This window comes from Hyperolius riggenbachi, chromosome 7, assembly GCF_040937935.1.
Source record: "Hyperolius riggenbachi isolate aHypRig1 chromosome 7, aHypRig1.pri, whole genome shotgun sequence".
In the NCBI taxonomy this organism is placed as follows: Eukaryota; Metazoa; Chordata; class Amphibia; order Anura; family Hyperoliidae; genus Hyperolius; species Hyperolius riggenbachi.
This window is the reverse complement of record NC_090652.1, coordinates 69,701,583-69,723,095: the sequence shown is the minus strand read 5'-3', so window position 1 is coordinate 69,723,095 and position 21,513 is coordinate 69,701,583. Positions and strand designations below refer to the sequence as shown.

Here is a 21,513-nt window from a genome sequence, read left to right as displayed (position 1 = left end):
TTGCCACCTTTTTAAGAATTCTACAAACTGCGCCTGGGGCAAGAGACCCGCCCCCCCCCCCCCCCCCCCCAGATCCGTCCCTGACAATATCACCCGTACAGAGCCCCCTGATGATCCGTTTGAGAAAAGGAAGCTATTTCTCATGGGAAAGGGGTTATCACCTACTGACTGGGATGAAGTTCAATTCTTGGGTACGGTTTCTCTTTAAATTGCCCTTCAGGAAATGCTTTTGAAAACAAATGAAACCCAGAGAATCCGTCATGAGGAGATGGACTAGTCCAAATCCTGTCTGCTCAGGATAGTTTAACTTACTTGGGGCTTGTACCAGCTCCCCTCTTTCATTTGAATGCGCAGCCCCAGGTCCTTGTGCCTCCTGATAGCTCTCCCCTTGATGGGAGCACTCTGCGCATAAACAGTACAGGGAAATCTCTACTGCGCATGTGTGTCCGCACATGCATAGTGGCCGTCGACTTGCAGATTTTCCCAACGAAGAAGAGGGGCGGTGCTGGGGCTCAGTGACAGCGCAGGCACGGGGCTGCTGCAGGGGTGCTGGTAGTAGCCCCAGGTAAGTTAAAGGAACTTAAGGGAAGCATACCACGGTGCTATGAGCCACGCAAGTGTGCAAGGGGCCTGAAAAAAATACTACCCTGATCAGCATTAATACAATGATCCTAGATACTAGATTGACAATTCTATATTTTACATTCATTTTAGAGCATTTTAGAGCTTTCTGCTTTCAGAAAATCTATAGCTTTGGGAGTCTTTAAAAGGTATCTTAGACGGGGAGGAAGAAAAAATATACATACCTGGGGCTTCCTCCAGCCCCCTCCAGACTGATCACTCCCTCGCCGTCCTCCTCCGCTTCTTTCATCGTCCGCAATTGACAATGAAAAGTCCTGCAGTTGAGGCCAGTCAGCACAGGCGCAGCCCAGAACGCACCTGTTGCGCTCGCATTGCGAGGAGCGTTTTTTGCCTGCGCAGTAGTACTGCGCTGTATGCTCCCAGCAACGGGAGCGCAACAGGGGCATGCAGAATGCCCCAGACCAGAGGACTTTCGGGGCCAATTGTGGACGATCCAGGCTGCGGAGAACGACGAGGGAGTGATCAGCCTGGAGGGGGCTCGAGGAATCCCCAGGAAGATTTTTCTTCTATCTCTTCATCTCAGGTTAATTTTAATTAACTTTTAGGTCCATATGCAATTACCTTTTTCTCCTGAGTTTTCTCCTAAGTGATATTTTCAAACTTGTCAAAAAAATGCCTTTTAAATTACCAGCAAGCAAACAAGTACTTAAAGTGATCCTTAAGTCAAATGTAAAAAATGAGATTTACTCACCTGGGGCTTCCCTCAGCCCCCAGCAGCCGATCGGTGCCCTCGCAGCTCTGCTCCGATGTCCCAGGACCCGCCGGCGAGCGGGAGGAGGCCACAATAGCAGCATAGGGGGCGATATACAGGCTGGGAACGCGAACAATCACTCGCATTCCCATGCCTGTCGGCCGGTGACGGCCAAACCAGAAGTGCTCGCCGGCGGGTCCTGGGACATCGGAGCGGAGCTGCGAGGGCACCGATCGGCTGCTGGAAGCTGAGGGAAGCCCCAGGTGAGTAAATCTCATTTTTTACATTTGACTTAAGGATCACTTTAAAATAGTTTTGAAAGTACTTTTCTGCCTACGTGTTGGTACTTTTTTATTTGCAAACTGTTGAAAAGTTATTCTAAATAGAGGATGCAACATTATCACCTAGAAGAAAACACAGGAGAAAAAAACTAATTGTATATGGGCCTTAAGGCTCGTACATACGCCCTACTGTAGCAAATGACGGGTCCGTCAGACCCTCCCGCTGGGCGGACGTTCTGCTGACAGTAGGACGTGTGTACAGTCTGTTGGCAGACTGATAAGACTGTTTTCACAGATCCGCTGAGCGGATCTGTCAGAAACAGTCTTATCAGTCTGCCGACAGCAAGTACACACGTCTTACTGTCGACAGAACGTCCGCCCAGTGGGAGGGTATGACGGACCCGTCATTTGCTACAGTAGGGCGTATGTACGCGCCTTTAGACTGCAATGTCTGTTTGACTGGTGCATGCAATAAACTGAAAAGCTTTCTCTGGGCCAGCTGAGGGGAAATCAGGGATGGGACCTCGGCAGGGAAAGAGTTAAACCTTTCTATTCCTGTGAGATATTTTTGCTCCCAGTCCTGATCAGTGATCATCTGTAGAGTGGGTGATGATGTGTCAACAATCTAATAACTTCATTCCATATGTTTACACATGGTAATTGCTGGCTTCACTGATCTATTAATGTAAGTAAATCCCTTCCTACGCCCAGGAGCATATCACACCCACCATGGAGAAGGAAATAACAGTAGGGCCCAAATGTAAATACGAGTTCAGTTTCTGGCTGGTGTTCTGCATCTCTCTGTGTTATATCCTGAAATCTGTTCCTGCATCTACAGCATCCCATCCCGACAGCTGGAGGTGAGTGTCCACATATGGGGTTTGTTTACTGATAGATCAGATGGTGGATTCAGGGCCGGGACAAGTTCTACCACCAACAGAGGCTGAGCTGACCAAGTGCGCCCACTCCCTAAAATCGGCCACATCTCTGTTATTGTGCCTCTTTACAGGGTGGTGTATATAGTGAGCTGCTCCACAGGACTGCATTTGGCACACATACAGTAATCATCAGTAGTGGAGATCACTTGAAGTCTTTTTGTTGCTATGAGTTTTAGGTAGCCAGATATAGGTGCCCCCTGGTTAGGTAGCTAAGTACAGGTATAGGGGCCCCAAGTATCACTCCAGGTATAGGTTCCCCCATTATAGGAAGCCAGATATAAGTTCCCCCAGATTTCATTCAGATACTTCATATTCTCCTACATCTTCAAAACATACTAATAAGTCAACTGGTTTCCCCCCCAAACAATCCTATAGTGAAAATATGTCTATGACTATGGCAGGGATTAGATTGTGAGCTCCTCTGAGGACAGTCAGTGACACGACTATGTACTCTGTACAGTGTGAAGATGTCAGTGCTATATAAATCCTACTAATATAATAAATGGGAAAGTTCGGATGTTTGGATGTTTGTTACTCGATCACGCAAAAACGGCTGAACGGATTTGAATGAAATTTGGTACACACATAGTACATTACCTGGAATAAAGTATAGGATACTTTTTATTCTCATAACCAAAAAGAGACAAATACAAATTTCACTGGAAAATGTAAACTGCAGCCACTCTTACACTGTTACACTGGAGGTGTGTTTAGCTTCTAAGGGTAGAATGGTTAATTTGCATATATTCAGCAGTGATGCACTGGGAGACGTCTCAAGCTCACTCCAACCTGAATTATCGCAAATTCTTTCTGTTTTAAGAAAGCAAACTTTTGTTTTTCTTAACATCTTATTAAGGGGGCTTTTAGGACCATTGTAGTCCCTTACACACTCCAATGAGTTCTGGGTCACCATGAGCTTGCTGGTTAGTCTGTACCTCTCGGTGTTACAAGCCCTACTGCATAAAGCCAAATTAATCATGCACTGATGAGGATCAAACAATCCAAAACAGTCTGTATGCATGTTGAATTATTATGGCTCTGTACAAATTAATAAGCTGACACATCATTACATTCTAGCAGTTCTGGAGGTGTGTTTAGCTTTTAAGGGTAAATATGGTTAATTTGCATATATTCAACAGTGATGCACTGGGAGACATTTTAAGCTCCCTCCAACCTGAATTATTGCAAATTCTTTCTGTTTTAAGAAAGCAAACTTTTGTTTTTCTTAACATCTTAGTAAGGGGGCTTTTAGGACCAATGTAGTCCCTTACACACTCCAATGAGTTCTGGGTCACCATGAGCAAGCTGGTTAGTCTGTACCTCTTGGTGTTACAAGCCCTACTGCACAGAGCAAAAATAGTCTATGCCATGCACCAATGAGGATCAAACAATCTAAAGCAGTCTGTATGCATGTTGGATTATTATGGCTCTGTACAAATTAACAAGCTGACACATCATTGCATTCCAGCGGTTCTGGAGGTGTGTTTAGCTTCTAAGGGTACAATGGTTAATTTGCATATATTCAGCAGTGATGCACTGGGAGACATCTCAAGCTCACTCCAACCTGAATTATTGCAAATTCTTTCTGTTTTAAAAAATCAAACTTTTGTTTTTCTTACACTGTTAATGGTAGGGTTCTCAAACTTTGTACAGTTGGTTGATTTTCAAGGGGAATATTTCTGCCATTCTTGCACTGTTAATGGCACAAGCCTCAAACCTGCCATTCTTGCACTGTTAATGGCACAAGCCTCAAACCTGGTATAGTTGATCATTGGGTGACTGGGGTTCAATTTCAGAAAGGGGGTGGAGCCACAAATAGCCAATCAGATTTGTTTAATTCCAATGCAAATTATTGTTGCCAAACACCGCAAAGCTCACAAACTTGGTAATTGAGTAATTGATTAATTGTGTGTTAGGGTTAGGAAAGTTGGCACAGCCAACACCAGCCAAATACATAAGCGGGCAACGCAGGGTCATAAGTGGGTGGCGACAAATACAAATTTTACTGGGAAAATGTAATCAGCAGCCATTCTTACACTATTAATGGTAAGGTTCTCAAACTTTGCACAGTTGGTTACTGGGTGACTGAGATTAATATTCAGAAAAGTGGGTGGAGCCTACAAAAGCCAATCAAACTCCACCTATTAATCTTTAAGGGGAATATTTAATTGATGCCATTCTTGCACTGTTAATCACCTGTACCTGGTACAGTTGGCCATTGGGTGATTGGGGTTCAAATTCAGAAAAGGGGTGGGGCCACAGCCAATCAGATTTATTTTATTTCAATGCAAATTATTGATGCCAAAGACCGCAAAGCTCACAAACTTGGTCATTAAGTAATTTTGTGTTAGGGTTAGAAAAAGTGGGTGGAGCCAACACTAGCCAAATACATACCTGGGCAATGCGGAGACAAACACAAATTTCACTGGGGAAATGTAAACTGCAGCCATTCTTACACTATTAATTGTAGGGTTCTAAAACTTTGCACAGTTGGTCACTGGGTGACTGGGATTAATATTCAGAAAAGTGGGTGGAGCCTACAAAAACCCATCACAATTCACCTATTGATTTTCAAGGCAAATATTTAATTGCTGCCATTTTTGCACTGTTAATGGCACAAGCCTCAAACCTGGTACAGTTGATCATTGGGTGACTGGGGTTAAATATTTAGAAAAGGGGTGGGGCCACAAACAGCGAATCCGATGTGTTTCATTTCAATGAAAATTATTCATGCCAAAGACTACAAATCTCACAAACTTGGTCATTGACTATTGACAATTGTGTGTTAGGGTTAGAAAAAGTGGCCACAGCCAACAGCAGCCAAATACATACCCAGGAAACATTAGGACATCAGTGGGTGGAGAAAAATACAAATTTCACTTCTAGAATGTAAACTGAAATTTGGCACACACATAGTACATTACCTGGAATAAAGTATAGGATACTTTTTATTCCCATAACCAAAAAGGGGGTGGTGACAAATACAAATTTCACTTGAAAATGTAAACTGCAGCCATTCTTACACTGTTACACTGGAGGTGTGTTTAGCTTCTAAGTGCACAATGGTTAATTTGCATATATTCAGCAGTGATGCCCTGGGAGACATCTCAAGCTCACTCCAACCTGAATTATCGCAAATTCTTTCTGTTTTAAGAAAGCAAACTTTTGTTTTTCTTAACATCTTAGTAAGGGGGCTTTTAGAACCATTGTAGTCCCTTAAATACGTCAATGAGTTCTGGGTCACCATGAGCTTGCTGGTTAGTGTCTGTACCTCTCGGTGTTACAAGCCCTACTGCATAGAGCCAAATTAATCCATGGTATGCACTGATGAGGATCAAACAATCCAAAACAGTCTGTATGCATGTTGGATTATTATGGCTCTGTACAAATTAACAAACTGACACATCATTGCATTCCAGCAGTTGTGGAGGTGTGTTTAGCTTTTAAGGGTAACAATGGTTAATTTGCATATATTCAACAGTGATGCACTGGGAGACATTTTAAGCTCACTCCAACCTGAATTATCGCAAATTCTTTCTGTTTTAAGAAAGCAAACTTTTGTTTTTCTAACTCTATCAATGGCAGGTTTATTAAACTTTGCACAATTGGTCACTGGGTGACTGGGATTAATATTCAGAAAAGTGGGTGGAGCCTACAAAAGCTAATCAAAATTCACCTATTGATTTTCAAAGGAGTGGAGCCGCAGCCAATTAGATTTATTGATTTTCAATGCCAATTATTGATGCCAAAGACCGCAAAGCTCACAAACTAGGTCATCCTTGAATAATTGTGTGTTAGGATTAGAAAAAGTGGGCAGAGGTAACACTAGCCAATTACATACCCGGGCAACGCCGGGCGACCAGCTAGTATAATAAATAGGAAAGTTTGGATGTTTGGATGTTTGTTACTCGATCACGCAAAAATCGCTGAACGGATTTGAATGAAATTTGGCACACACATAGTACATTACCTGGAATAAAGTATAGGATACTTTTTATTCCCATAACCAAAAAGGTATTCCCATAACCTATTGATTTTCAAGGGGAATATTTACATTGCTGCCATTCTTACACTGTTAATGGCACAAGCCTCAAACCTGGTACAGTTGATCATTGGGTGACTAGGGTTCAATTTCAGAAAGGGGGTGGAGCCACAAACAGCCAATTAGATTTGTTTCATTTCAATGCAAATGATTGATGCCAAACACCGCAAAGATCACAAACTTGGTAATTGATTAATTGTGTGTTAGGGTTAGAAAAGTAGGCACAGCCAACATCAGCCAAATACATAAGCGGGTAACGCCGGGTCATAAGTGGGCGGAGACAAATACAAATTTTACTGGGAAAATGTAAACAGGAGCCATTCTTACACTGTTAATGGTAGGGTTCTCAAACTTTGCACAGTTGGTTACTGGGTGACTAAGATTAATATTCAGAAAAGTGGGTGGAGTCTATAAAAGCCAATCAAAATTAACCTATTGATTTTCAAGGGGAATATTGCATTGCTGCCATTCTTCCACTGTTAATCACCTGCACCAGGTACAGTTGGCTATTGGGTGATTGGGGTAGAAAATTCAGAAAAGGGGTGGAGCCACAACCAATCAGATTAATTTTATTTCATTGCAAATTATTACTTGGTCATTAAGTAATTGTGTGTTAGGGTTAGGAAAAGTGGGCAGAGCCAACACTAGCCAAATACATACCCAGGCAACACCGGGTGTCCAGCTAGTACATAATAATATTATTAGATTATTAATATTATTAGATATTAATACATTAGATTATGACTATGGCAGGAATTAGATTGTGAGCTCCTCTGAGGACAGTCAGTGACATGACTATGTACTCTCTACAGTGCTGCAGAAGATATCAGTGCTATATAATATTGTAGGGTATTAGACTATGACTATGGTAGGGATTAGATTGTGAGCTCCTCTGAGGACAGTTAGTGACATGGCTATGTACTCTGTAAAGTGCTGCAGAAGATGTCAGTGCTATATAAATACATAATATTAATATGGTAGAAGATTAGATTATGACTATGGCAGAGAATAGAAAGTAAGAGCATCAGAGGACAGTCAGTGACATGACTATGTACTTTGTAAAGTGGTGCAAGTGATGGACGTGACAAAACCCCTGGTGCTGTTCCCTTAAGTGTATAAATGTTCCCCTATGTGTGCATTTATACATTACCTGTCCTGTGCCGTTTATACCACACGGTGCCCATCCGTCTTCAGCTTCTTCCTGTCCCATTTGTGGCTCACATGCCACCAGCATATAGTGTGTGGCGCATGTGTGATGTCACGTGTGCTAAATGCCAGCGGCGTGTGAAGCGCAAATGGAGGAGCGGAAGACGTATGGGCACAGCACGGCGGGCAACACAGGACAGGTTATGTATAAATACACACTGGGGGGCACATTTATACACTAGGGGGTGGTGGTGGATGCAGCAGAAGCAGGTGACTTGTCTGATTCTCAAGAGATGTCATGCTAAAATCGATGGGGAATCGGTCTGAGGTGTATGGGCATCTGACAGATCTCTCTCTAATCAGATTGGATTAGAGAGAGATTTGTCTCTTGGTGAAATCTGCCCATCATTGCTGGATGTATGGCTGCCTTTACTCTAGCATGGCAGCATTAGGACCCTGCAGTGTCATTTCTGTAAGTCCAGGTGCTTAACAGTACTAGGAGTGGAGGGGGGTAGGGGGAAGTACAGAAGCCTTTACAGCCTCTCTCCCTGACTTCCAGAGCACAGGTTCAGGATGGAGGAAGGGGCGCAGGGCTGCTCTCTCTCACATACACACACACCACACATACATTTCTCCTTCCCCTTAGAATTCCATTCACCATCAGACAGCCATGCTTGACTGGGCGGCTTCCTGTGGGAACAGCTGGATGACATCACTGACAGAATCAGTGAAGAAGAGTTAAAAAAACAAACAAGGAACTGTCTACCAATCTTACTAATCTAAAATATGTATGACTCCTTATCAGTTGCAGTCTTTCAAAACAACTGTGCAAAGAGCTTTTTATCTTCGCTCCCTTAGCTGTGTCTCTCAGGACTGTGGGAAAAAAAATCTTTTGTTTTCTGGACTGCCTGAGGATTGGAATGCCTTTGAAAGTGCCCCATCCTGACCTGATGACCTGCTGCTCAGAGGCCGAAGCCTCTCGGGCCTCTGTGTCGTCCGGGCCCTGGGTGGATTCATCTTAGGCTTACTGCTTAAAGTGGACCTGAACTCAGAATGTCTTCTCTGCTCTAAAAGATAAACAACAGCATAATAACCTTTAACAAAAAAACATGTATTTTGTTACAGCTGATACAAATTCTAAAATACTGTAAATCTGCACTATTTCTACTTCCTGATTCATGGAAGCAGACATATTTACACCCTGTGCTTTCAAATGAGTTATCTGCCATCTCTGCCGTGGCAGCCATGTGACACAGGGGAGAGATCAGATTACAATTTGTGATTAGACACTAATGATCGGGAATTAAACAGGCTATACTCTCTAAATACATACAGGGTACATTTCTCTATTTTTACTTCTGTCCTGTGCAAGAGTTTAGGTCCACTTTAAAAATACTCAATTTTTACAGTGGGATGCGAAAGTTTGGGCAACCTTGTTAATCGTCATGATTTTCCTGTATAAATCATTAGTTGTTACGATAAAAAATGTCAGTTAAATTAATCATATAGGAGACACACACAGTGATATTTGAGACATGAAATTAAGTTTATTGTATTTACAGAAACTGTGCAATAATTGTTTAAATGAAATTAGGCAGGTGCATAAATGTGGGTACCGCGTTGGAAATATAAAACAAACTGCACTTACCTGGGGCTTCTTCCAGCTCCTGGCAGTCGATCTGTGCCCTCGTAGCAGCTCCTGCGTCTCCCGGTATCCAGCGGTGAAGAAGCCAACCTCGCCAGGTCAGCTTCCAGGTCGGCTTCATGTGCGCTCCACAGCGCGGGTCACGTGGTGTACATGACGTCATCGGGTCTCTACTGCGCAGGCGCAGTGGATGCCCGATGACGTCACGTACACCACGTGACCCGCGGCATGAAGCGCACTGGAAGCCGACCCGGAAGCCGACCTGGCGAGGTCGGCTTCTTCACCGCTGGACACCGGGAGACGCCACAGCTGCTACAAGGGCACAGAACGACTGCCAGGAGCTGGAAGAAGCCCCAGGTAAGTGCAGTTTGTTTTATATTTCCAGCGCGGATCTTCCCTTTAAGAACTAATTATTGGAACTCAAATTGGCTTGGTAAGCTCAGTGACTCCTGACCTACATACACAGGTGAATCCAATTATGAGAAAGAGTATTTAAGGGGGTCAATTGTAAGTTTCCCTCCTCTTTGAATTTTCCCTGAAGAGTAGCAACATGGGGGGCTCAAAACAACTCTCAAATGACCTGAAGACATTGTTCACCATCATGGTTTAGGGGAAGGATACAGAAAGCTGTATTAGAGATTTAAGCTGTCTGTTTCCACAGTTAGGAACATTTTAAGGAAATGGAAGACCACAGACTCAGTTCAAGTTAAGGCTTAAAGTGGCAGACCAAGAAAAATCTTGGATAAACAGAAGCGATAAATGGTGAGAACAGTCAGAGTCAACCCTCAGACCAGCACCAAAGATCTACAACATCATCTGCTGCAAATGGAGTCACTGTGCTTCGTTCAACCATTCGGCACACTTTACACAAATAGATGCTGTATGCGAGAGTGATGCAGAGGAAGCCTTTTCTCCGCCCAAAGCACAAAAAGAGCCGTTTGAGGTATGCTAAAGCACATTTGGACAAGGCAGCTTCATTTTGGAATAAGGTGCTCTGGACTGATGAAACTAAAATTGAGTTATTGGGTCATAACAAGGGGCGTTATGCATGGAGGAAAAACACAGCATTCCAAGAAAACACCTGCTACCTACAGTAGAATATGGTGGTGGTTCCATCATGCTATGGGGCTGTGTGGCCAGTGCAGGGACTGGGAATATTGTTAAAGTTGAACGACTCATGGATTACACTCAGTATCATCAGCAGATTCTGGAGACCAATGTCCAGGTATCAGTGACAAAGCTGAAGCTGCGCCGGGGCTGGATCTTTCAACAAGACAACGACCCTAAACGCTGCTCAAAATCCACTAAGGCATTCATGCAGAGAAACAAGTACAACGTTCCGGAATGGCCATCTCAATCCCCAGACCTGAATATAATTGAAAATCTGTGGTGTGAGTTAAAGAGAGCTGTCCATGTTCGGAAGCCATCAAACCTGAATGAACTAGAGATGTTTTATAAAGAGGAATGGTCCAAAATACCTTCAACCAGAATCCAGACTCTCATTGGAACCTACAGGAAGCGTTTAGAGGCTGTCATTTCTGCAAAAGGAGGATCTACTAAATATTGATTTCACTTCTTTTTTTTTTACTTTCTGTAAATCCAATAAACTTCATTTCACTTCTCAAATATCACTGAGTATGTCTCCTATATGATATAAGTAACTGACATTTTTTTATTATAACGACCAACGATTTATACAGGAAACTTATAACGATTAACAAGGTTGCCCAAACGTTTGCATCCCACTGTATAAAGTCTTCTTTCTGACATTTATTTCTGAGAAAAAAAATGCTCCCTGCTGAAATTGGAGCCTTAAAACCATCTGGATCCCTCCTCAGGGCTGGATTTTTGTAAAGTCCACATAGGTCATGGTCTTGCTCAACACAAGGAGGAGGAGGATCGACAAAAGGGGATTGTTGTATATGGAAGTGAAGACTGTAAATGCTGAGCAAGGGAGTTGTTGCTGAAGGAGGGCTGCTGTATGTGGATGTTACATATACAAATGGGGGCTGCACATGGAATGGTAGAGGAGCTGTTGCACACACAGAAGTGGGGCCACACAAGGAATAGTAGATGAGGGGGAGGGGGGGCTGCATATGAAAGTGCTATTTCGTGAATACAGAAGTGGGACCACGCAAGTAATTGGGGAGGGGGGGGGGGTGCTGTATACAGAAGTATAGTACAGTGTTTGCTGCATAATGAAGTAGGGCTGCACAACAAATGAGATGAAGGTCACTGCACACACAAGGGGTGTTTTCTGTGTGCAGAAGTGGGCCTGCACATGGAATGAGAGGGGTCACTGCACACAAGGGGTGTGTGATGGGCCTGCACATACTGGAGGCACATCTTGCTGTTACTGGGGGTGGGGAGGCTACCTAATACTGAGGACACATCTGACTATTTCTGGAGGGAAGGGGGGTACCTAATACTGTGGGCCCAATCTGGCTATCTGAACTGGGCAAGGGGTCCTCCTAATACTGGGGGCACATGTGTTACCTATACTGGGGCGGTGCACATTTCAGATGTGGGGGAGTGCACAGTGGAATCTCCACCTCTAGTGCTGAAGAACTTTGTCCTGACCCTGGGGCTACACAAGGAATGGAAGGGGGTTTGTAGGAACGGCACATGCATGGGTTGTGTACTGTATACACACTGTGATCACACATGGAAAGACGAGGGAGTGCTGCACCCGGAAGTGGTGTTTGCTGTATATTGAAAGAGGAGCCACAAAAATGTTGGCCCGTGGATAGTAAAAAAATAAGACTGGCCTCGTTCCTTTTATTTGCACGATAAACACTGATTTTCGAGCATTTTGAATATCTAAAAAAAGTGGAAAAAGAGTTATAGGACATAACCAGCACTGCTTAGGAGATAGATCAGTAGTTCGTGAGGTTTGACTATAAAAATATATTTAATCTTTTATTTCCCTTTACTTCTTTCTTTTTTTCTTTTTTTTGTCATTACATGAAAATGTATTAATTGATAAGAGCTTCCCCTACTGGTGAGCTTAGTGAGTACAGGAAAAACTTTTCTTTTTTTGTTTGCTTCAGGGGGCAGTAAAGCAAAGTAAACTCTATTACAAAATAACAAAACCTGGTTATAACTCCCCAGTTCTGTGGTCTTTGCTTTTATAACATTACAGTTTTTATGAAAATTCAATCCCTTCCTGCTCAAAGAGCACTGGACTGAACAAAAACTAAACAAAAACATTGCAGGCTACAAGCTGAGCCATAAGCTATCTTTGGTGCTGCAAAAACAAAAACTCAGAAGAATGAACTCTAGTTGCAGACCGTGCAATAAATCGGAGTGCCCTATTGCAGATAACATAGAGGAAATGAGACAAGAAATTTATGGGCAAATAGAACAGTGGCCTTCTTATCCAGGCAACATGTCTGCATTGAGCAAATACAAAAAAAAAAACACAAAAATTAATGATCGAAACTTTTGTGAAGGATCAAATATTTTAAAGAAAATGGGCATTTTTGTTATATGCATGTTAGTCTATGACAGAATCTAAATCCCCCCCCCCCCCTCTCACACACCACCAGAAAGGCAAATGTCAAACAACCCTCTATGGAGCACAGCTGGGCCTAAAGCATACACTCAGGGTCAGACTGGGACACCAAGGGCCCACCAAGGAAGTTTCAGCCTGGGCCCCCCCCCCTGTCCTCCTCCCCCCCCCCCCCCACCCATTTTGGGCTCACATACACATGTACTCTAGAAATTTTGCATGACTTTATGGTAGGGAATAGATTGTGAGCAATTCTGTGGACAGTCTCCAATAGGGATATGTCTAAATGCGGCGCGCGCAGCGAAACTAAATGGGTGTCACCACGCACTGGAACATCGGCGTGGTCATGATGAGTCATGGGCAGACTTAAAAAAAAAAATACAAGACACAAAATAAGTAGCGGCGACGGCGTTATTCACAGAGATTAGGTCTGACCAGATACATTTTAGATAAAATATTCAAGTAGTTACATGCCTCATGATAATTCATCAAGTAGTCAAATGGCAGCAGATACCCCCACAAAATGCAATCAGGTTGACGGCAGATACCCCCACACAATGCAATCAGGTTGACGGCAGATACCCCCACAAAATGCAATCAGGTTGACGGCAGATACCCCCACACAATGCAATCAGTTTGGCTGCAGATACCCCCACACAATGCAATCAGGTTGGTGGCAGATACCCCCACACAATGCAATCAGGTTGGCTGCAGATACCCCCACAAAATGCAATCAGGTTGGCTGCAGATACCAGGGCTGTGGAGTCGGTACAAAAATCTTCCGACTCCGACTCCTCAGTTTCTGAAACCACGACTCCGACTCCAACTCCGGGTGCCCAAAATTGCCCCGACTCCGACTCCACAGCCCTGGCAGATACCCCCACACAATGCAATCAGGTTGGCTGCAGATACCCCCACACAATGCAATCAGGTTGGCTGCAGATACCCCCACACAATGCAATCAGGTTGGCTGCAGATACCCCCACACAATGCAATTAGGTTGGCTGCAGATACCCCCACACAATGCAATCAGGTTGGCTGCAGATACCCCCACACAATGCAATCAGGTTGGCTGCAGATACCACCACACAATGCAATCAGGTTGGTGGCAGAGATACCCCCACACAATGCAATCAGGTTCAGGGGTGAGCCTGGGGTGCCTGGCACCTGGGTGCAAGATTTTCTCTGGCGCCTATGGGAGTGGTTAAATTAACCACGCCCAACCACATAACCACACCCATGTCCTGCCTAATCACACCCACACCTTCCACCTCTTTACGCATGCATGCGATACCCCATTCCTACCCCTCTTCCATTGGCTTGCTCCTGGCTGGCTTTGGCTGCCTGCAAGTGTGCTAGTCTCTGGACTGACTCAGGCTGAGAGGCTCTGCGAGTGCGACGCAGTCACACACTGCGTATTTATGGCTGCCTGCGGCCAACCTACTCTTGCTCGCTGTCGTCGGCTCCTCCCCCCGCCAAGCCCAAGCGTGAGGTGGGCTGCCTGTATCTTTCCCGTTGCGCCGCACAGCCTGCCAGTGTTACCAACCTTTCACGTTACTTTTTACTGACAAATACCTAAAAATTTACTGACAAAAGATTTTTACTGACAACATTTCCCCACTAAATGCACATAAGAGACAGCGTTTCACCAGTAAATGCACGTAATGACAGACAATCTTTCATCAGTAAATGCACATAATGAGAGACAGCTTTTCCCCAGTAAATGCACATAATAAGAGACAGCTTTTTTCACCAGTAAATGCACATAACAAGAGACCGCTTTTCACCAGTAAATGCACATAATAAGAGACAACTTTTCACCAGTAAATGCACATAATAAGAGACAGCTTTTCACCAGCAAATGCACATAATAAGAGACAGATTTTCACCAGTAAATGCACATAATGACAAACAGCCAGTGTCCCCAGTATATGTAGCCAGGGATATATGTGCCCAGTAGAGGTAGCCAGGGGGTATATGTGCCCAGTAGAGGTAGCCAGGGGGTATATGTGCCCAGTAGAGGTAGCCAGGGGGTATATGTGCCCAGTAGAGGTAGCCAGGGGGTATATGTGTCCAGTAGAGGTAGCCAGGGGGTATATGTGCCCAGTAGAGGTAGCCAGGGGGTATATGTGCCCAGTAGAGGTAGCCAGGGGGTATATGTGCCCAGTAGAGGTAGCCAGGGGTTATATGTGCCCAGTAGAGGTAGCCAGGGGGTATATTTGCCCAGTAGAGGTAGCCAGGGGGTATATGTGCCCAGTAGAGGTAGCCAGGGGGTATATGTGCCCAGTAGAGGTAGCCAGGGGGTATATGTGCCCAGTGGAGGTAGCCAGGGGGTATATGTGCCCAGTAGAGGTAGCCAGGGGGTATATGTGCCCAGTGGAGGTAGCCAGGGGGTATATGTGCCCAGTAGAGGTAGCCAGGGGGTATATGTGCCCAGTAGAGGTAGCCAGGGGGTATATGTGCCCAGTAGAGGTAGCCAGGGGGTATATGTGCCCAGTAGAGGTAGCCAGGGGGTATATTTGCCCAGTAGAGGTAGCCAGGGGGTATATGTGCCCAGTAGAGGTAGCCAGGGGGTATATGTGCCCAGTAGAGGTAGCCAGGGGGTATATGTGCCCAGTAGAGGTAGCCAGGGGGTATATGTGCCCAGTAGAGGTAGCCAGGGGGTATATGTGCCCAGTAGAGGTAGCCAGGGGGTATATGTGCCCAGTAGAGGTAGCCAGGGGGTATATGTGACCAGTAGATGTAGTGAGTGACAGGGACCCCCTTTAGTTAGTTAGTTAGTGAGTGAGTGAGTGAGTAACAGTCCCCCCCCCTAGCCGCAGCACCCGCACAGGCTCGCCCCTGATCAGGTTGGTGGCAGAGATACCCCCACACAATGCAAGTCCCCCACAGCTTGGAAGGGGGGGCAGAGGGCACAGATCAGCGGGGAAGCTTCCCCCCTCCCCCTCCCTCACCTAGGGCCCCCCCCCCTTCCGCGCACCCCCCTCCTCGAGAAGTGCAGCCAGCAGCGAGCGGAGAATAGCTTACCAGCTTCAGATGATGCTATCTCCGCTCCGCATGCCGCTGCTGCCCTGCTGGTCTCTGTCTCCTGTAGTGACGCTGTCCAATCACGCTCTCGCAGGAAGTACTGCGAGAGCGTGATTTGACAGCGTCACACACTACAGTCAGAGACCAGCAGGGCAGCGGCATGCGGACTCGGAGCAGAGCCGAGATAGCATCATCTCTGTAGCTATTCTCGCTCGCTGCTGGCTGCACTTCTGGAGGAGGGGGTGCGCGGAAGGGGGGGGCCCTAGGTGAGGGAGGGGGGGGACGCTTCCCCCCCCTCCCCGCCGCTCTGTGCCCAATTCCCTCCTTCCAAGCTGTGCCCCCCTTCCTCTTAGCTCTGGGGCCCCCAGGAGGAGGGGCAGTCGGGGCCCACTGATGGGACCATCGGTGGTTCGGCGGCTCTGTCCGAGCCTGCATACACTGTCCGAGCCTGCATGCAATAATTGTTGCAGGGATCCAGAAAAGATCCATAGGGTGACAATGCTACTTTTTTTTGGGGGGGGGGGGGGGGGTGATGATGAACAGCACATGATGAAGGGGCTTTCTGCAGGCAGGGGGTACAAGAACAATAAGTTGCCCGAGTACTGTGGTGGTGGTGGGGAAGGGGGTGTCGGTCAGTAAAGATCCATCATGCCTGACCCCAAAGCAACTTCAGCCAGCCCATGTACACACCCTAGATGATGAATGATTGTCAGCCAAGGCAGGCATTTGTTATTATACCACACTGTGGGTCTTGCTTTATAATCATGTAGAGTTGAATTGTGAAAATATCTTTGTTTTAAAAAGCACAATCATCATATTCTTCACTACTTGTGATGTAAAGGCCACTGCAAGTGGATGCATGGTCATAGGCAGGGTGGTGGTAACATCAAAGCACAGAGCCAATCAAAAGTATAGTCATAGTTGTATGTACTGTAAGTATACTGGGAATGTGGCCCTTGTGATTATTATTGTTTTTTGCTTTTAAAGGATATCTTAGTCCTGATAGAAATTTAAAAACAAGGGAGCAGGTATGTGTAAGAGGCTCTCCTCATGCCTACATCTCCTCCGTTCTACTCCCAGGGCCGGTTCAAGTAACAATTGGGTCCTAGGGAAAAATTAGCCTGGGCCCCCCAACAGACATCCCCCCGACCAAAATGCGTCATTAGAGGCCCTTTGTTGCAGCCAAATTTCCCTCCTGGGCCCCTGAGCTGTCTGCTGACCCTCCTCCAATCACCTCCCAACTTAACAGACTCTGCAGAGTACCTGGGGAGCAACAGTTAAGATGGGGGAGGGACACCTTGGGGGCCCATACAGGCTCTGGGGCCCTGGGGCAATTGCCCATTTTTTCCTATGGTAGCTCCGGCCCTGTCTACTCCGCCCCCCTCCGTTATGATGCAACGACCCCCCAAAGCTACTTCCTGGTCTGGAGGGTGGGTGATTACTGCACAGGGGCTGCCTGTTGATGCATGTCCTTGATCACATGCCCGAAAGTGCTCTGCACATGAGCAATACGCCTGCCCAATCTTCACCGACCCTCCTGACCAGAAAGTAGCTTTGGGGGTTGTTGCTTCATAACGGAGGGGGATGGAGGAGAATGGGGGGGGGGGTTTGGTGGGCATGAGGAGAGCCTCTTACACATGCCTGCTCCGCCACCCCCCCCATTTTTTAATTTTCATCAGGACTTTAAGAAGTGTCTATTTGTGACTCTAAATCACATATTCTTTGTTATTGTTTGGAATCTGACCCAACCTATGTGATTCAATTTTTTAATTCAAGGTGATTAAACTGTTTAATGGGCTGATTTATTCTTGAAATACAAGTTTAATGGTATTATTCTTTTTATTTCACCAGGGGAATGGAAATAAAAGGTCATAAAATAATATCTTGACAAAATGTCCAACCAAAGTTTGAATAGTACAGATCCCCATCCGTCCGCCAGTCATATGGTTATCTCAACTCTGACCATGCGAATAACCTTATGCCTTGTTATCGTCATTCTATGCCTTGTTGGATTAGTTGGGAATACAATTGTGGCGTTCTTGCTCAGTTTTCGAATCAAATTGAACCAGTCGACCATCTACATCCTCAACCTAGCTGTTGCTGACTTCCTCTTCCTGTTTGGAAGTGGTGTGGTCTTCTTATACTTCCTTTGCCTATTTAATGGAGTAGACATTCCCGTGCAGAGTGACAAAGCTATAAGTGTGTTAGGAGAATTGCTGAATAATTTTGCATTTAACGCCAGTCTTTTGTTTCTTTGCACACTCAGCTTTGAACGATGTCTGCTGGTCTGCTTTCCCATATGGTACAAATGCCGTCGGCCAGCTCACCTGTCAGCCATAATGTGCTCAGTAACGTGGGTCTTGTCACTGCTCATAGCATTACTGGAACGTTTTCTTAGCTTCGAGGTGCGGCCAACAGTTTACATTGTCACGTCCGTTTTTTTTCTCATCTTGACTCTAATCCTGATTGTCTCCAGCGTGATTCTTCTCATCCAGATCCAGAAAGCCTCTACACAGTGCCGCCCTTTGAAACTGTACATTGTCGTTGTGGCCAGCATCATAAACTATCTTATCTCCCTGGTCCCTGCCAGACTCGTGAGGATGATATTTTTCTTTGTTGTTGTCCCAACATCATCCACAAAATTAACCTCCTACATTGCGATCTCTCTTTGCTCTGTCTTCAACTCTTCTGTCAACCCGTACATCTACATCATTGTGGGCAAATGGAACAAGGTTGTCTCCACCACTCAGGCTTTGGAACAGGCCTTCAGAGAGGACTCAGCTCATACATCTGAGCAAAGCACCTCACTGGGAAGTCAGCAGATGGACAGCAAAAGTAAACCTAATGTTTCAGAACTAAGTACGGGTGACAATTTGTAGAATATAGAATACAGTTGTTAGTTACTTACTTACTTTGAATTGTAAATATACCAGCAACACACGCAATGGTTGTGAAGCTATCAACATCTTCAAGTAATTTGTATGCCTACCACAGGATGTTTACATAAGACTTCCTCCTTCTCTTTCCCCCTTCCTGTGCACGGCAAATTCCACACGGGTCCCATTAGGCAGTCTAGATTAGACAATTAATTTAAAGCACCAAGACATATACAGCATAAACAGTGGCGTAGCTAAGGGGCTGTGGGCCCCGATGCAAGTTTTACAATGGGGCCCCCCAAGCACTCTATACATAACAATTGATACAGCATACCAAAACCTGCCAATGGCAACTACAGTGTCAGAGGTGCAAGAAGGGGACAGGGAACAGTTTGTTAATGATTACCACTATTCAAATTATCTATAGAAGTGAATATTATGATCACAGAACCAATAGAGAGCTAATACTGTAGTTGAGGGAGGGCCCTTTGGGGCCCCTCTGGCCCAAGGGCCCCGATGCGGTCGCTACCTCTGCACCCCCTATTGCTACGCCCCTGAGCATAAAATAGGTTTAAGCAGGGAAGGAGAACAGTGTAGTAATGATTACCCCTATTCAAATCACAAAATCACACATTGGGGTGATCCTTACTAGCAGAGCACACATAATGAGCTATTGAAGTGGATAAAAGAGGATCCCTGGTGGTCAAATATGCCTCGGTTCACATTCAGCTTAAGCAGATTGTTGCCAATAACTTGGTCACCCCCAGAGTCCGTCTCAAAACCTTTGGATCCAGAGTCTTTTGGCATGCTGCCCCTACACTTCAGATTTCCAATAGCTTGTGGGATTTCTGATTGTGATCATGTTCTTCTTCATGCATAAGTGGTTCACTGTGTGCCTGCACAGTAAGCTGAAGTCACTTATGCATCCTTCTACCCAGGCAAGTATGTATTTCATCTCGAGTTTACTTTAAACCTCCTCACACAGGTGTCCTGTCTGCCACAGCACCCATCACTTTGTGTAAGCATGTGGCTCTTATACATCAGATATACCAGCAGGTAAAAGCCTAGGTGGTGGTTCTTACCTAATCCTTCCGTCAGCATGTAATCAAACCTACACTCATCCCCTCCACCACTGACCAAGCTCTGCATCTTGCAGAATAAGGCTCTGTTTCCACTTGGTGTCGGAGCACGTGCGGCCAGCGGGAATAGACAGTGTAGTGTCTGTTCTGATGATCCACTTTGATGATCCTTCGTGGTCCGGCTGGAGTCCGGGGTGGATATGATTCCCCATAGGCTATGTCCGTTTTCTGCTCTAGTGGGTACAGAGCCTAAGACTCCAAATCTCACTGTCTTTGGATTTAGAACTGAAAAATGCAATTACCCACCCACCCCTAATTTGCTTAGATTGTAAGCTGCAAGGTTAGAATTCTCTCTTTGTTTTGTAATTGCTGTACTTTCTGCTAAACATTCTATTAGTCATTGTAACATTTTTGTTGTCCACCACCACTGTATTATACACTTATGTTTATATTATGTATTCATGTGTGTTTCTTACTTTAAAGAACAACTATCAAATAAACAGTTCTGTAAATCCAACATACCTATAAATCTTTTAGCCAGCAACACTAGAAAGCACTTTCAGAGGTCTCATATCACAGCCTGTGTAAAAAAAAATGCTTTATTTGTAAACTGTTGTAACATCTTGTGTTGGCATGGGCGGGGAGGCAGAGCTGTACTATGTAGAAAGGTTTCTAGGTAAACTTTACACTGCAAGGCAGAGAGAGACATACAGGATCAGGCACACAGCTGCAGATCATGATTATTTACACGCATTTGAAGCTATATTTCTGCTTTCTAACATTCTGAACAGATTCCAGTCACAGCATTACAGCCAGTGAAGATTGTTTCTGTATGCTGGACATGCTGGACACAGTCCTCCATAGTAATACCCACAGTGAAAACTGTCCTCTGTAAATGTCATATTTTCTTCACATAAAAAAAAAATAAAGGTGAAAAAAATCCTTTGTGTTGCTATTTGCTAGTAATTACTGGAAAATATATGTGCCATTTAGAATTTTAGTAAACTCCCCTTTAAGCGTAGCCACAGAAGATAATGGAACTGTATAAATCAATGTTAATAATAATAATTGTCTGTCATTGAAAAAGCACTTATATTAGCTCATCCAAACATTCCCAACTTGTATATATTAGCTAGCAATTGTAATTCAACCACCAAGCTGGGCATACTGGTTGTTCAGAGAGTGTTGACAAAGAATTGAATACCTGATTTATTTTAAGTGATTAATTTAGCTTTCCCGGAAATTGGTGCCACACCAACTGCATTAGCATTTCCTCAGCCCGTCTGGGCTATTTTCTAGTTATACTAGTTTGAAACAATGGGGTGTATTCATAAAAGTATGTTAAACCTGCCAGGCAGAGACAGCAATTAGCAATGTTACTGGTAATTATTACGCAAACAACAACTGTGTGCATTGCACACATAGCACAACTTGCATTATACTCACAGAACGTGTGTTGCTTTTATAAAAGGTGTTATGCTATCTGAACAAAGTGTGTTATACTAGCAACGTGTGTGTTGCACTGTGCTGCACAGCGCATGTTATGTTGTTTGTGTAATTCATTTCGTTCAAGTGGCAGCACTTTTACTGGCTAAGGCAAATAGGAGTAATATGGAATTGAGTTCTGGGCACCAC

The 21,513-nt window shown here is 44.9% G+C and overlaps 1 protein-coding gene across 1 annotated transcript; it reads left to right on the top strand.

The window, feature by feature from the left end:
- The first annotated feature begins 2,389 nt into the window (after positions 1-2,389).
- Positions 2,390-20,820, top strand: LOC137525549 (mas-related G-protein coupled receptor member D-like). The gene is made up of 2 exons (XM_068246677.1): positions 2,390-2,474; positions 17,775-20,820. Exon 2 carries the CDS (start codon positions 17,816-17,818, stop codon positions 18,800-18,802), a length of 987 nt encoding a protein of 328 aa, XP_068102778.1. The 5' UTR covers positions 2,390-2,474; positions 17,775-17,815; the 3' UTR covers positions 18,803-20,820.
- The last annotated feature ends 693 nt before the right edge of the window (positions 20,821-21,513 follow it).

What these genes read in the sequence shown, in the direction of transcription:
- LOC137525549 (XM_068246677.1), top strand. Translation starts at nt 17,816, where the DNA reads ATGTCCAACCAAAGTTTGAATAGTACAGATCCCCATCCGTCCGCCAGT.